Source organism: Notechis scutatus, chromosome 11 (assembly GCF_049901735.1).
Source record: "Notechis scutatus isolate UNSWTSFEM ecotype Mainland chromosome 11, rNotScu1.2, whole genome shotgun sequence".
NCBI lineage: Eukaryota > Metazoa > Chordata > Lepidosauria > Squamata > Elapidae > Notechis > Notechis scutatus.
In genome coordinates this window covers 7,642,524-7,658,353 of record NC_142019.1, presented here as the reverse complement: position 1 = coordinate 7,658,353, position 15,830 = coordinate 7,642,524, and the positions used below count along the sequence as shown (strand labels likewise).

Below are 15,830 nucleotides of genomic sequence, written 5' to 3'. Positions count from 1 at the left end.
TATTAAATTTTGACTTTATTTTTTAAAACTCTTCACTCTGTGGTGGAAAAATTCGGATTCCACTCCCCCCACCCTGGTTTTTAATCGTTATCCCAAATCCTTATTTAGGGTATTTAGGATAGAGACTCAAAAGTCAATTCGTAATGAAGTGGTTGCTGAGGATATCTCCACCCTCTCAAAGATGTCTAGTTGCTGAAAGAGTTACAAGCTTGTTGAGATATGAGGAAACGTACCATCCCTTCTCTCTCTACCTCCAAAACAGCAGTTCAGCACTGATCCAGGCCAGGTTGCATCACAAATGGATACAACCTCCTAGTTTTGAAAAGCAGACTGCAATATGGTAAGGAAGAAAAAAGATGAAGATTTTGGGTGAAGAAAATATAACCAATCTGCTCTGCATCTTTGGATCATAGTCACTATACATTCCTAGACAACTGTCATGGCATAGAACATCAGGGGTCTTCCAACTTGACAGCTTTAAGACTTGTGGACTTTAACTCCCAGAATTCCTCCTCCAGTCATGTTAGCTCAGGAATTCTGGGAGTTGAAGGCCACAAGTCTTAAACTTGCCAAGTTCGAAGATCCTTGCTCTATTTTCTCTCTCTCTCTCTTTCTCTCTTATCCTATCTCTCTCTTTCTATCTATTCTACCTCTCTTTCTCTATCTATCTATCTATCTATCTATCTATCTATCTATCTATCTATCTATCCATCCATCCATCCATCCATCCATCCATCCATCCATCCATCCATCCTCTCTCTCTCTCTCTCTTCTACCTCTCTCGATCTATCTATGCCAGGGTCTTCAAACTTGACAGCTTTAAGACTTCAACTCCCAGAATTCCTCCTCCAGTCATGTTAGCTCAGGAATTCTGGGAGTTGAAGGCCACAAGTCTTAAACTTGCCACGTTGGCATAGATAATCAAAACCGCTATAGAGGTTGACCATTTTTCTACAGATTTTTAAAGCCTCCAAGGTAAGATAAAGAATCAAACTGTGAGACTATTTCTAGGGGGAAATAACCCCAAATTAGGATGTATATGTGAGCAGATGTGTACTAAAGATAATCTTTGACTTACAACAGTTCGTTTAAGACTACAACAGCACTGGAAAAAAATGACTTATGTCCGTTTTCACACTTATGACTGCTGCAGCATGGCCATGGTAACGTGATCAAAATTCATACGTTTGGCCACTGACTCACATTTATGACGGTTGCAGTGTCTTGGGGTCATGCTTTTGCAACCTTCTGACAAACAAAGACAATAGGGAAGCCACATTCACTTAACAACTGAGTCACTCATTTTGCAACTGCAGTGATTCATTTAACAACTGGGGCAAGAAAAATCGTAACATGAGGCAAAAGCTCAATTAAAAAATGTCTCACTTAGTAACATACATTTTGGGCTCAGTTGTGGTCGTAAATTGAGGACTACCCATATAAAATAAAATCTAGAAGGCCACTTTTCTCAGTGGAGAACTAGGGAGCAGGAAATAATACAAATTAGGCTCTGATTTCCCTTAACAGTTTGCAAAGATACGCATCCCCTTGCCCTCCAGTCTCATTTTACAGCACGCCTAATTCTGGTCCTTCTTTTAAACCTGCATTTTAAAAGAAACACTATTCACTAGCAAACAAGTCGAGCCTCATTTGCATAAAGCACTGCCCCAGGTTTTTAGTTCATAATTCTAATTAATACCCAGTTCCTTGTTTTGTAACAGCTCAATAAATAAACCAACGATAGACCTAAAGCTTATGTAACACTCCCTGTATAGCTTAGTGTAGAAATATTTCAGAACTTTGATTGGGGTACTCTACTCAAAATGTACACTGTTGCACAAAACACAACCCCAAATTTTACAAACCAAGACTTTGTGCAGTCCACAACTAATTTTAGAGCCACAACAAGCTGGAAACCGATCGGTCTGAGAGAGTGATAGGTCATTCCATTGTTTACAATCCAGCATTTAGCAAGCATATATATGCCATTGCCAAACATAATATGCCAACTCACCCCTTGTTAGATTTCAACAAGCAGTTTCTGTTGCAATAGATAATAACTGTAGAGTTTCATAATAAAAGACAGCCTTTTAGAAAAGAGACCTTACCAATCAGGGGGATAATAATTAAAAAAAAGTCTTATGAACCTAACTCTGGTTTCCTAATTCCAGTTCACGTCCCTTCATTTGAAGACTTCAAAGATCAAAACTTCGCATTTGGATACATCTCTAAGTTACACTTTGATATAAACAAGACCCAAAATTTAAAATCACACCTGGTGCAATTCTTGAGAGAAAATAGGGTTATAAAAATTATTCCTAGGCTCTTACCTAGATATGAAACACCTTCCTCTGGAGTGATGGTTCCATATTTAACCATCATCTTGACAAAATCTATTAGCGTTTTCATGATTGTAATCAGGGTTTCCTTTTCTTTCACTTCTTTCTCTGCGTGAAGAGTAAACAGATTCATGATCTCTTGGAAGTTAAGATAGCATGATTGTTTAACTTTAAAAAAAAAAACTCTTTATCTTTTGATCAGCATGGTTTTTTTTCTCTCTCTCTCTCAGCCGGTTTGATTTTCGGGAGAGAAGACTATTGGCACAGCAGACTGAATCTGAATTAATGGGCCTGTTGAGAAATATTGCATGACTTAATCTGCATAAGTAGATTTGTGCGTTTTTCCATTTCTGGACCAATACAGATGGTGACAGCTGAGGATTATGGCCACTGATCTATTCAAAAGTGAGAATGCAATAGCTCAGCTTTTATTTAATTTCAATTCATTTGGTCCTGCCTTTTTCCTCCAACTAGCGTTCCAAATTAATGGGTGTTTATAGGGCTTTTAGTCATCGCTTCTCTCCCAGACTGTTGCCATTTAATGATCAGAGCAATAAGTGAAAAATCAGGAAATGGATTCATATTTCACGCTAAGCCATCATCATGTTGTTTGCTCCGGCTTGGTTTAATGAGCTATGCGAGCATGATTAGCCACTGTGTTTTATGAATCTAGGTATGGGCTTTGTGATCCTAAATTATGACAGCTGGCAAATCACAGTTAAGCAAATGGGATGCCTGAACACAGCTCAGCAAATAATCTGGGCCAATTTGAACAACTGAAACACAAAATGGACTGAAATGAATTTTTCATAGGGTTATTAAGATGCGGATGCATTCCACAGTAGAGGAGTCAGAGTCCATGATGCATTATGGTTTGTTTAAACCAGGGGTGTCCAACTCGATTTCACTGAGGGCCGCACCAGGGTTGTATTTGACCTGGGGGACCCGGGGGGAGGCATAGCCAGGGTGGACGTGGTTGTTCTGACCTGGGCTTCCCAAGATCATGAAGCAGACTCCGCATCCGGATAAAATCCCTTTTATTTAGGTTAAAGGAAATTCCTCTCCAGCAAAGTCCCGGCAAACAGTCTTTCAGGAGATTTCACAACTACAGACCTTTATCAGGCTTGGAGATTTGCCAGGCCGATATTTTCAAAGCACCACATTGTAGCAGCAATGACTTGGCAAGAAGTCAGAAACAGATCTTCATCCTAATGAACTGAACGAATTGTCTCCTGCAAACACCACTCCCCTTTCGTTCCTCTTTATTCCCTATGGGAGGGGCCATTCACTGTCCACCTGTGCCCTTACTCCCGAGTTGATCCTTGTTCCTTAACTATTCCCTTCTCCTGGCAGCTCTGTGCATGTGCACACTGGGAACAGGCTCCAGCTGTTCTTCTGCCCACTGATCTCTGACTCCGAAGGCAGATGATAACTGTTGCATGGCCCTGGCCCCATCTCTGCCTCCAACGCAGAGCCCTCGTCAGAGCCTTCCCCAGACTCCAGTACTGGCCCATGTTCCTCCCCAACCTCCTTACTGTCCAAGTCTGCCGCCAGTTCCACTGGCTGCTGGCCGGCCACAACAGTGGCCAGCTCAATGTCACTCATGTTGGGGGTGCCTGTGGTGGCCCAAGCACTCTGCCAGTAAAAATGGAGTTCCATTTTCGTTGGCAGAAGGTCACAGGAAGCTGTTGCAGCCAAAACCGGAGGTGAGGGGGCCAGCACATGGCCCTCCCAACCTCTGTTTTCACTGGCAGAGGCACCACAGGTCAGTCTTTTGCTGTTTCCGGGGTGGCCCCGCAGGCCAGATCTAAGCACCTCGCGGGGCTGTATATGGCCCACGGGTTTTGAGTTTGACACCCCTGGTTTAAACTGATCTGACTTCACAAATGTTTGTTTATTGATCTATTGCTGTGATGGTGAACCTATGGCATGCGTGCCACAAGTGGCACACAGAGCCATTTGTGCCAGCACGCGAGCCTCAGGCAAACTTACCTCACTGCACATGTGCACTCCTCACAGCTGATTTTCTGACTGGTTTGAGGCCTTTTTTGGCCTCCCAGAGACTTGGAAAAAGCCTCTGCAAGGCTTTTCAGGTCGAATAGGCCTGTTTCGTCATTTCCTGTAATACCGGAAGTGATGAAACGGGCCTATTATTCCACCTGAAAAGCCTTGCAGAGGCTTTTTCCAAGCCTCTGGGAGGCCGAAAAAGGCCTCAAACCAGCCGAAAAAAATCAGCTGTGAGGCGCAGTGCAGGTGTGGCGGGTGGTGGTGGTGGTGGGAATTGAGCGCGCATGTGCAGAGGATGTGGACGTGCATGCATTGCATTCTGGGTGCTGGTGTGCAAGTGCGTGCACGTTAATGCGCATGCAATTTTTGGCACAGGAGCCCAAAAAGGTTAGCCACCACTGTTCTATTGTATTGTTTTTTAAATGGGTAAGCTGCCCAGAGCTGCTATGGTGAGATGGGCAGCTTATAAACCCAAGAAATAAAATAAATAAAATATAAATCAATAAAACATGGGATAACTCTGATATTTGAAATAATTGATCCATAGGAAACTCACCTGAGTCAAGGCTTTTTAATAGTTCGTAGAAATTTGGGAAGTATTGGAGATCCTGAAAGCGATCCTCTAGGGGCAGTTCATTTCTTCTTTCTAAGAGGTTGGCGGGCGCCCAGGTATTATCCAAGGTATCATCTCCATCAGTATTTTTTAACACCTTCATAAAACAAAATAAAAGTATGTATCAACTCATAAAACATTTCTATGGCCTTTTTATAGTTACCAACAGAAAAGGAGGCGGGGGGGAAAGGGGTTTGAAAGAGCAGTGCAGCGGCTTGGGATTGAAAGTGCATTCCATGCATAGTTTTTTCAGAGATTGTAACTCGGTGACTGAAGTTTCTGCCCCGCAAAAATCTCATTGGAGAACACGATGGATGACGCTTGGCTATGGATGTGTTTCATTGGAGAATATGAATTATGATACACCTGGGGGGTGGGGGGAAAACCAGGGTCAAGGGTGACAGTGAATTATGTGTCTCAGAGTTGGCTCCACCCAGGTGGTGCCAGCAAGTTAACTCCCAATAAATCCCGCTTAGTTTGGCTCAGGATTCATGATTTAATTGGGGTAACTGCCAGAATCCTGACGGTATATATATTTGGATATCACAACCAAATACTTGATACCAACTAAATGAATGGCAGGAAATGCCTTAGTCCACTTCTGCTAGTCCACCGAAGGGATTAAAGAAATTAATACAAAATAAGACTAACAATCGGGATGAAAGAAAGTGACCGGCCTAAGTTCACCCAGCTGGCTTTGTGCCAGAGTCTGGACTAGAACTCACAACCTCCTGATTTCTAGCAGCCATGATGTCTAGATGTAATAAGTCTAATTTTTAAGTACCAGATACTGGAAGTGAACTATAGAGATCCCATTATTTTTATTCACTGCTCATGAATATTCAAAAGCATCTCGCAGCTGTCCTATGGAATAGAATTGCCTGGGGTCATCCTATACATGAAACTACAGTATAACATCATCACCATCTTTTAATGACCCCATAATCCCTTATGGGGTAGAGTCTGGGATAAGTGAATGTGGCTAGCTGAGGGTTTACTGGCTGGATGCCTTTCCTGTCGCCAATGCAGAGTTTTGTTCAGCAGATTTATTCTTATTGTGCCCAGAGAGAGAAATATTTGCTTTTACCTAGGATCGAACTTACAGGCTGTTCATTACTTATTGGATCCTACCAAGACAAAACTATTCTGGGTTATTCAGTGGTAGGTTTCTCAGAGATGGAAAAGTTCTTCAACCTAGATGTTGTAGTGCAGGGGTCCCCAACCACCGGTCCACGGACCGGGACCGGTCCGCGGAACAACTCCTACCGGGCCGCTGGCTTGCTGGGCGCCGCCATCTTTTTGATGAAAGCGTGCTTCCGGTGAGCTTTTCCGGGTAAAGCTCACCAGAAGCACGTTTTCATCAAAAAGATGGCGGCGTAGCGCTCCGGTGAGCTTTTCTGGTAGAAAGCTCACCGGAAGCACGTTTCATCAAAAAGATGGCGGCGCCAGCGCTTCCGGTGAGCTTTTCCGGGTAGAAAGCTCACCGGAAGCACGTTTTCATCAAAACAAGATGGCGGCGCCAGCGCTTCCGGTGAGCTTTTCCGGTAGAAAGCTCACCGGAAGCACGCCATCAAAAGATGGCGGCGCCAGCGCCTGAGCTTTTCCGGTAGAAAGCTCACCGGAAGCACGCTTTCATCAAAACAAGATGGCGGCGCTAGCGCTTCCGTGAGCTTTTCTGGGTGAAAGCCATTTCTACCTGGAAAAGCTCACCGAGCTTATTTGATGAAAAAGTGCTTCCGTGAGGTCACCGGAAGCACTTTTTCATCAAAAAGATGGCGGCGCCCAGCTGATGCCGGTACTGGGCCGCGGCGTAAAAAAGGTTGGGGATCACTGTTGTAGTGTATTTCCTAAGAGAACGATTGACAAGTAGGCACGGCCACTGAACTGTCCCATTCAAGTGGGTTGTAATGAAGAAGGATTACCGGTTTGATGTTCTGCTTCTCTTTGGTCTTGCTTGGGAGTCCTTCAGAGGCCTTTTCCCGATCTTTGGCTTCGTCAGTAATCAGCTGCTGCAATGCTTCGGCCACTTCATCCTCTAGGGTGTAGGCCTGGCTTTCGGTGATCTGAAAGCCAGGAAAGGAAGAAACAATGACTTCTTTTTTGATTCTCTCAGTGAACTCTGCACACCACGTCTAGGTGCTTTTGAGACAGACAGGCGAAAATAATTCACATTTGAATCCCGAGGAAATTCCACTGTAGTCCCTGATTTATTTATTTATTTATTGCTATGCTATTTTTGTAGAATCTAAAAGCTAGACCAGAAATTTGAAAAGAGAAAGGAAGGGAGGGAAGAAAGGGGTAAAAGCAAATCATTTTTATCTGCACAGTTGTGTCTGTATAAGTGATCTTCAACTCAATGAAAAAATTATTTAAAAAAAAAAAACGCAATGCAGAATTAAACAGAAAGCAAATTAAGAGTCACAGATTCGTTGTAATGGATTAAAACTCCTCTTCCTTTACACATTGGATTTCTTCCTTGATTCTTGGGGCAATTCAATGCTTTGGCAATGCAAGAAAGAACTTCACAGAAAGTACTTCTCAGATCCTTGTTATTTTTCCCTACGTTTTGAGCTTCTCTGTCGATCATAAAGCTTTTCAAGTAATTGGCAACTTGCATATCATGGAGAAACATCTTGTGACTGATGCAAATCAAAGTTACTGTTCAAAGCCTGAGCTCAAATGCAAAATAATAGCAATAATACTTAGACTTATATACTGCTTTAAAATGCGTTACATGTATCTCTAAGCAGTTTACAGAGTCAGCTTATTGCCCCCAACAATCTGGGTCTTCATTTTACCGACCTCGGAAGGATGGAAGGCTGAGTCAACTTTGAGCTGGTCAGAATCGAACTGCTGGCAGTCGGCAGAGTGAGCCTGCAATACTGCATTCCAACTGCGCCACCACGGTTCAATTAAGTTAAATACCCCTTTCTTTATTTAAAAACAAATTCATTTGCTCCAGATTTTTCTTCAAAATCATCTTTGAACCTTCAAACAAGAAGTAGGAAGAAAAAACCAAGCAGATTGTATAACTAAACAGGTGCCCAAAACACTTACCAGGCCCAGATTTAGAAGCTTGGAAACAATCTTGTCAAAGACGCCTCTGTCATTTTCCTCATAAATTCGCATGGCAATCTTCTGGACGATATCCTCCGCTGTTAACGGGGTCCCATCAAGCTGATGAAGTCCATCAGGGTCATCTGAAAGAATAGCAAGGAGATAAAATGATGCTCGGGACAGCTGTAGGTCAGTGGTAGAATACAAAACCTCAGGTTCAAGTCTTGGTATCTCCTGGAGAAGGACACCTGGGGGGAAAAATTCTATCTTAAGGACATCTCATTGAGGTGTATAACTCATTCTGCCTAATTTACGGGATACAATTTTCTCCAATGTTATGGTCCACATTTTGCCTGAATGGCATTCTAGAGACAACCCTCCAAAAGGTAATCATGATGCCATGACAAAATATATATCTTTCCTTTCCTCTTACATTACTATGATTGTACTTAATAATAGACATGATTACATTTAATTATGTTTTCCTTCTGTCCCATTAAACTTTATAATGTATGAACCATCCCTGGAGGGCTCTTTAGGCTTGAAAAACTGCACTGTGCCTAACAATGTAACTGGGCCTGTCTCTAGTTTCAATAATTATTAGACTCAAATTTGTCTAATGTTGGAAACAACTATTTGTCTGAAATGGTAGAGGGTTTCTTCCTGCCTGAGCAGGGGGTTGGACTAGAAGACCTCCAAGGTCCCTTCCAACTCTGTTATTCTAAAAAGATAAATGTTAGGCCAGTTACAGTCTATTGAACTTCTGCATCAGATCAAATTTTCTGCTATTCTGCTCCACTGGACATACAACGTTAGTGTGTTGCATGGCTTTGTACTGTAGATTATTCCACAGTTTGCATATGTATGTAGCTATTCTCTTTACCTATTTGGAGTGGGCAGTCCATATAATCAAAGCTCAGTTAACGCTGTCCTTCCTAGTTAAGTAATCTAAGTATATTCGGCGGTACATTTTGCGCATACCAAGGATCGCTTTCTCTTCCTGTCCTCCTTTTTTTTTTTTAAAGGTCAACACTAGTGCTAATTATGAACATCATGGAAAATTCACATCGTGCATGCAGAACGAAATTGGTTTACGTATTGCTGATAAATTAAAAAGGTTTCTATTTTTGCATTCCATGGTTTCTCTAATATGGGGATTGCACTGCATTTGGATGGCATCCATGAGAACAGACTGAGATTTGTTAGAGACAGAAATGTTCTTCCCGTAGCAAAATGTGCTTTACAGTGGAATCAGATGTACCAGCAACACCAGAGACCTCTCCAATCTCATGTTCTCCAGAAGTCTTACAATTAGAATTCAAGAAACCGATAACTTGAAGGCACCTGCTTCCTTCAAACGAGTCTTCTCCAATTAAGTAAAAGGCCTTGTTTATTTCTGGGTGTTCATCATCTCCATTTCGGATTCTAAAATTTTAAACTTTTGGTATTTCTGCCAAGTTAAGCTTCTGTATGCTTACTTCTCTGCGTGTACCGATATCTACAACAGGGCAACTTCACAAGCTGTGGACTTCAACTCCCAGAATTGTCGTTGACTCATGAATTCTGGGAGTTGAAGTCCCCAGGTCATAAATTTGCCATCGTTGCCCACCCCTGGTCTACGGTCTCCTTCATAAATGGTGCCACTTTAGCTACCCGAAAACCAGCCTCGGTTATGAACCTATGACTTCGGTTGCATATCAGACAAGCGTTCTGCTCAGTGGTGTGTTTCAAAATTGTGTACCACTGCTTCAGTGGGAGTGGCTTGGTGGGCGTGCTTTGCGTGCGTGCACACACTTTGTGCGTGGATGTGGGCCAACTCACCTCCTGCAAGCCTGCACTCTCCCGGTTGCTTCAGCAGCTACCGTGTAGCACTCTGCTGTTCCGTGCAAAGCAGCTGCCCCTCAAAAGCAGAGGTTAAAGGTGAGTACGGGAGCCCAGGTGGGCCCAACAGTGGAGCGGTGGAGAGACCTGGTTTGATCTCCGCTGCTCATTGCCACTACCAGATCGGCCAAACCGGGCCGAACCGGTAGAATACCACCACTGGTTATGCTATTGGTTTAGGCTTGAATTGTCTATATTCCACTGAAATATATCGTGGTTACGTGTGCCCTAAGGCAGGGTTCCCTAACTTTTCCAGCTTTGTGGACCGGCGAGCGGGGAAGAGGAGCTGGTCCCACCAGAGCGGTGGCTAAGCATACGCATCTCCAGCACAGAATGCACTTAACTGTGGCTTGTTGAACAAATTTGCACAAGCGGTGGGCACGTGCACCCAACACTCACACGAATGGTGATGCACACGTACCCTCTCTTGCAGCTCGTACATGTGTGTGTTTTGGGTTCTGTGGCCCTGTGGATTAGGGACGCTGCCCCAAGGTACTGTGTTTTGAGTAACAAGCCATGTGTCAGCTCTGAGATTCAGCTGCCAAGTATGAAAAGCGGGGGTGGAGGAGTTGGAAAGTTCAAGGTTATTCCGTACGTCACGTTGAGAAATTCCAGCTGTAGTTAATTGGTTCTCGTGATTAATGAAGTGTAGGAGTGGGAGGAGAGAAGGCGGATTTTGTGTAAGGCGCAAAAATGACTTTCACTTTTGGAATTGCCTTAGAAGTACCAGAGCTGTTCCTAATAAATCAGTTGGAGATTATATTGTCTCGGAGTGACTGATTACCATGGATAATTTCTGGATGCCTAACACCATGGTGAAGTGCATTCTGTGCTGTTGCATAATGGCTTGAATCTCTCTCTCTCCTCTTTTTTCCCCCCCCTCAACATCGTTCCTTTACCCACATCAGCAGTACTTGGCACACGGCCATCTTGGCATTCTTGTTGCTTCGCCGCTAAGATTGATGAGTCTACCGTGATGACGTGCATTCAGAGAAGCCGTTCGACTCCTCTGCGTACGTAGGATGAATTCAGAGCATAGTGGTGGTTGGTGACGGCTAGTGCAGTACCTGGGTATTTATAATCCACATCACTTTTAGTGGAGTCATACTCATCCACCAGCCTGCGTGTCTTGGTGGAATCTACATCGTCAAGAGCAAGCTGTTGGGGATACGGGGGACTCCTGACCGATTCCATTTCCTTTTCCTTTCTGTCTTTTTCCACAACAGATCTCAGCAGGTTCAAGTCATCCACAAATGAATAATTCCTGAATTCTGGCTTATTGTCTGGAAGATCTGGAATACAGACGTGCGAGAAACCAACTCATCCTCTGAGCAAGCAGCAGTCTGAGTGAATCAGGAATGTTGTGGTTTTTTTTTTTAAAAAAAGGGGGGGGGGGTAAGGAAAAAATAAGTGAGTCGGGAATAAAAAAAGAAGGCTTACCTGTCCGGAGTGATTTCTTCATCTTGTCTGTCTCTGCTTCAGCAATCTTTTGGGGTAAACAGATAAACAGATAATTAGAGTTGGAAGGAACCTTGTAGGTCATCTAGTCCAACCCCCCCCCCACACCTAAATGGGAGACCCTACATCATTTCTGACAAATGGTAGTCCAATCTCTTCTTGAAGGTCTCAAGTGATGAAGCTCCCACAACTTCCAAGGGCAACTTCTGTTCCATGGGTTGATTGTTCTCACTGTCAGAAAATTTCTCCTTATTTCCAGGTTGAATCTCTCCTTGTTCAGTTTCCATCCATTATTCCTTGTCTGGCCTTCAGGTGCCTTGGAAAAATAGCTTGACCCCCTTCCTCCTCTCTGTGGCAGCCCCTCAAATATTGGAAGACTGCTATCACATCTCCCCTCGCCCTTCTCTTCCCTAGACTAGCCATGCCTGGTTCTTGCAACTGTTCTTCATATAAAACGGGGTGGGGGAGAGAAGACTGAGTGAGGTGGCTTCTTGGGGTCCACTGAGTTATCTGCCGAAGATAAGCCAAGAGGAGTAAACTGGGCTAAGAAGGAAGCACCTCGGGGACAGTAGCGATGGGGACCAGCCTTATCAACTGGCCTTCTGTCCAATAGTCCTCATTTTAACAGTTGCAGGAAGTGGGCATGTCTAGTCTGATGAAAAGAAAGACTAGGGGAGACAGGATAGCAGTGTTCCAATATCTCAGGGGCTGCCCCAAAGAAGAGGGAGTCAAGCTATTCTCCAAAGCACCTTAAAGGCAGGACAAGAAGCAATGGGTAGAAACTAATCAGGGAGAGAAGCAACTTAGAACTAAGGAGAAATTTCCTGACAGTTGGAACAATTAACCAGTGGAACGACTTGTCTCCAGAAACTGTGAATGCTCCAACACTGGAGGTTTTTAAGGAGAGATTGGATAACCATTTGTCTGAAATGGTCTAGGGTCTTCTACTTGAGCAGGCTGGACTAGGAGACCTCCAAGACCCCCCTTCCAGCTCTATTCTGATTCAATATATTTTGCCTGCATGAGGTCCTAGTCTCACCTTGATATCATTAATTAAAATTAGCAGACGGCAGTTAGCTTGCAATACTGATCTGAACAGGCGATTAGCTTGCTTTAGTGTAAACCAGGGGTGGGATTCTACCAGTTTGGACCAGTTCTACAGAACCGGTTGTTACCATTCTGTGCAGTTTGGAGAACCGGCAAATCGCGCCACTGGCTGGCCCTGCCCCTCTCCGCCCCGCCCCTCCCTGCCCCACCCAGTCACCCCTTATCTCACATGCATGCCATCCAACTCGCCTGCGTTGTGCAAGCAAATTTTACGTGACAGACTCAGGCAGCAGATTGCAGAAAGGTAGATCTGCGAGTGAATCTGTGATTCTGCAAGCAGCTCAAACTGCCTGCCTGCTTTGCCTGATTTTGGGTAAAAGTTGTTCTTTGTTTCAATAAAAAATTCAATATTTACATAAATATTTACAATCTTTACATACAAGCCACGCCCAGCCAGTCACATGACCACTAAGCCACCCCCCCCCTGCAAATTAGGCCACACCCACAGAACCGGCTGTTAAGAAATTTGAATCCCCTCCCCTAGTGTAAACCATCATCTCCCCTACATCTCTACTTAAGCAGTAGGGGGAAAAAAACATTATATTCCCTTTGATGTTTGCCTTATGTTCTTTAATGCTTTGTGGGTTTTACTTCTGATGTGCCTCTTTAAGTTACTGGATAGTTAATTGCTGCTGGATTCCAAAATGTGTGAGCTCTTATTTATCTCCTCCTTTTAGTAAGATTTCTGGTAGCCTGTTTGTGGAAATATAGTAAAATAAAGAAAATAAATGCCCCCCCCCAAAAGAGACAGTCAAGGGAGACATTTCATCTGCCCTAGCAAGAAAAGAAATCAGGCGTTTTCAACTTGCCCATTAATGCTTTTATTGATTTCATTAATGGAAGAAGATGGGCAGTAGCTCAAGAGGGAGGAATTGCTTTTCGTGCAAAGGAAGTTCAGCGTTTGAGATCTCAAGCAGGACAGGAAAAATATCAGTTTCAAACCTAATGTTTGTCAGTGTTTGACATTAGAAATAAAAGGACCACAGATCTGGTTCAGTCCCACGTTCTTCTTCCCTCAAAGGCTAATATGCTCATTATAGAAAACCCTCAGTGGGTTGGAATCCTCAAAACTTTGTACGACTATGCCTCCAAATACATTTTCCTGATGCTTTGACTAATCAGCAAAACATTTGAGGATTCCAGAACATTTTGAAGACTGACAATTATTCTCCTGTGCGCTTGTGGTGCGTGAACATCTACGTCATCGGTTGCATGAATCTGATTATTTTTGGCAGTGATGAATTATTCACTTTGTCAGCTAAAAGCTCATTCTGTAGCAAGGATGCAGTTGCACATAAGCTCCTATAAAAATATTGTATACACTGACTTCGGCAGGATTCTGGTCTAGTAAATATTTAGTTGGAATGTTTATGTGGCATAGGATTTTTGGTTTGTTTGGTTTTTGATTAGTGCTACGAAATTAATTTATTTAGATCATAAGGATTTTCCTAGCAACTAGAGGCTTGGGTTTCTGCTGATTTTTACAGTACTGAAATATATTTTTGTAGAAACTTGCTTTACCTACCTGTTCTTCCAATGGTTTCTCTACACTTAGTTCTCTGTTGTATACTGTTTTATCTGGAATACAGACATATATATTTAGATAGCTGTGGTACAATCAGGGTTTCATGCTTTCTCTCTTGCATATACTTATGTATATAATAATAAAACATATTATTAAAGTTCATCCCGACCTCTTTCCCTAAAACTCCACTTGTTTAAAAATGCTGAAACAAGTCCCAGAGGAACCTTGTTAGGGGAAAAAAAACCCAAAATGTTTATTTTTGCTTTTAATTAATGAAATTAGCCCTGGATATTCCGTCACATGAAGGCATGTTATTTGTCATTATACATCATCTAATGCATAAGAACTGGACTAAAATAGCAGTAATGTAATCAGCTTGGAATAATCAAGAGATTAAAAGATTGTATGACATTAAGAGAAACCTGTACAGAGATAGAGACGGGGGAAATGTTTCCTTGCAAATCAAACAGGCCCAGCATGAAAAAGAAATTTGGAATGAAAGGAATTCAAACTTTTTTCTCCAATTTTTTTAAAAAAATCTTCCCTTTTTTCTTATTTTATTTAATTTGGCACACACACATCCGCTTTAATCTAGGGGCTGTGTTCCAAATCTGTATATGTATGTAGATTTTGGAACTAAAATCTAATGTGGTTATAATTTCTATTCTTTAAAAATTGTTCAGCGTCTCACAGCCTCTAAGTCCTTGCAAGGCGATGAAGGGGTAAAAATACACTACAACTAGTGAAAGATGAGGAAGTTTAAAATGAGACCACCCCAACCTAAGGTGGGTCTGCTTACCTTCTCTTGCACCTTCAGGTTTCGGGAAGCCAAACATTTGGCCTACGATCAAGGACAACATGGTTAACAGGCTGAGGAGCATCTTTCTGCCCATGGTTTAGGAGAAAGCCCTGCTGTGGGGCTCCAGGAAAAGCAGGATCTCGTACAGATCAAAGGAGCGCCCAGCAAGGATGCTTCGTCTCTTTTTCTTTGTGTGATGACGTAGGTCTCTGGGCGGATTCAGCCAGCGGCTCAAAGTACCAGTTCAATGAATCTGGAGCTGTCCAGGGCTGCTGGTGCTGAAATACCCAGAGTCCCAGCTGCTCCTGGATCAACCGGCTACTTGGGAGGATGCTGGAGAGGTTCCCAGTGACGGATCAGCCTCCTCTTTCCCCTCCTTTCCCTATCAATAGATGAGCTAGTTCCTTTCTCTCTGAGCAGCTCCTAGCAAGGGTGGAGGAGAGAAGAGAAGAGGGGAGGAGATCAGGGATGAGAAAGGGATGGAGGGGGCTGCGGATGCTGGAGCATGCGTGTGATGAATCCGCTCTCTTTCCAGCCCAGCCTTGCTTGCTGGAAAGAACTACAGGAAAGCATTAAAGCCCAGTATGAAAATATTTCTTTGTTTTCAAGTGTGTTCTGCCCATGAAAAAAACAACAACCTTGCTTCTAGAAAGGTGCCCCTGCCCACCTCATTCTGAAAGAGAAAGGGGTGCACATCATGGCTGGACACACGACCCTTGACCCTCTCTTGAAGTGATGTCCAGGGTAAGCTGACGTTTATGATGAACTTTGACTGCCCACAACTCCCAGGGCAAGGAGAATGTGTCTTTTGTGCTTCTCTCCCCACCCCGAGGTAACAGGAGGAAGATGAGTTTGCAGCAGCAAAAGGGAGGAAGGATGCTACAGTGGTTTTCTTTTCAAGAAAGTACAACTGCATGACACTTTCTGCATGTGGCAAATTCACCTTTCTGGCCCCTTTTCATCACTGAAAATATTTGTCAAATGAGTAAGCGTCGATCCTTAGCATCCCCAACAACCATGGCCCCAATCAAGGAACCGTGGCCC

The 15,830-nt window shown here is 43.4% G+C and overlaps 1 protein-coding gene across 2 annotated transcripts in view; it reads right to left on the bottom strand.

Annotated features, from left to right (window-relative positions):
- SCG3 (secretogranin III) overlaps window positions 1-15,240 on the bottom strand; it is a 35,246-nt gene extending 20,006 nt beyond the window's left edge. The window contains exons 1-8 of one of the 2 annotated variants that reach the window (XM_087972711.1): window positions 14,787-15,240; window positions 13,988-14,040; window positions 11,338-11,383; window positions 10,965-11,189; window positions 8,017-8,159; window positions 6,882-7,022; window positions 4,903-5,056; window positions 2,331-2,447 (exon numbers count right to left, since the gene is read on the bottom strand). In XM_087972711.1, coding sequence (XP_087828837.1) covers window positions 2,331-2,447; window positions 4,903-5,056; window positions 6,882-7,022; window positions 8,017-8,159; window positions 10,965-11,189; window positions 11,338-11,383; window positions 13,988-14,040; window positions 14,787-14,880 — 973 coding nt within the window. In that variant the 5' untranslated portion in view covers window positions 14,881-15,240. The remainder of the gene's footprint in view (window positions 1-2,330; window positions 2,448-4,902; window positions 5,057-6,881; window positions 7,023-8,016; window positions 8,160-10,964; window positions 11,190-11,337; window positions 11,384-13,987; window positions 14,041-14,786) is intronic. The other variant, XM_087972712.1, reaches the window with a different exon arrangement.
- Between the last annotated feature and the right edge of the window lie 590 nt (window positions 15,241-15,830).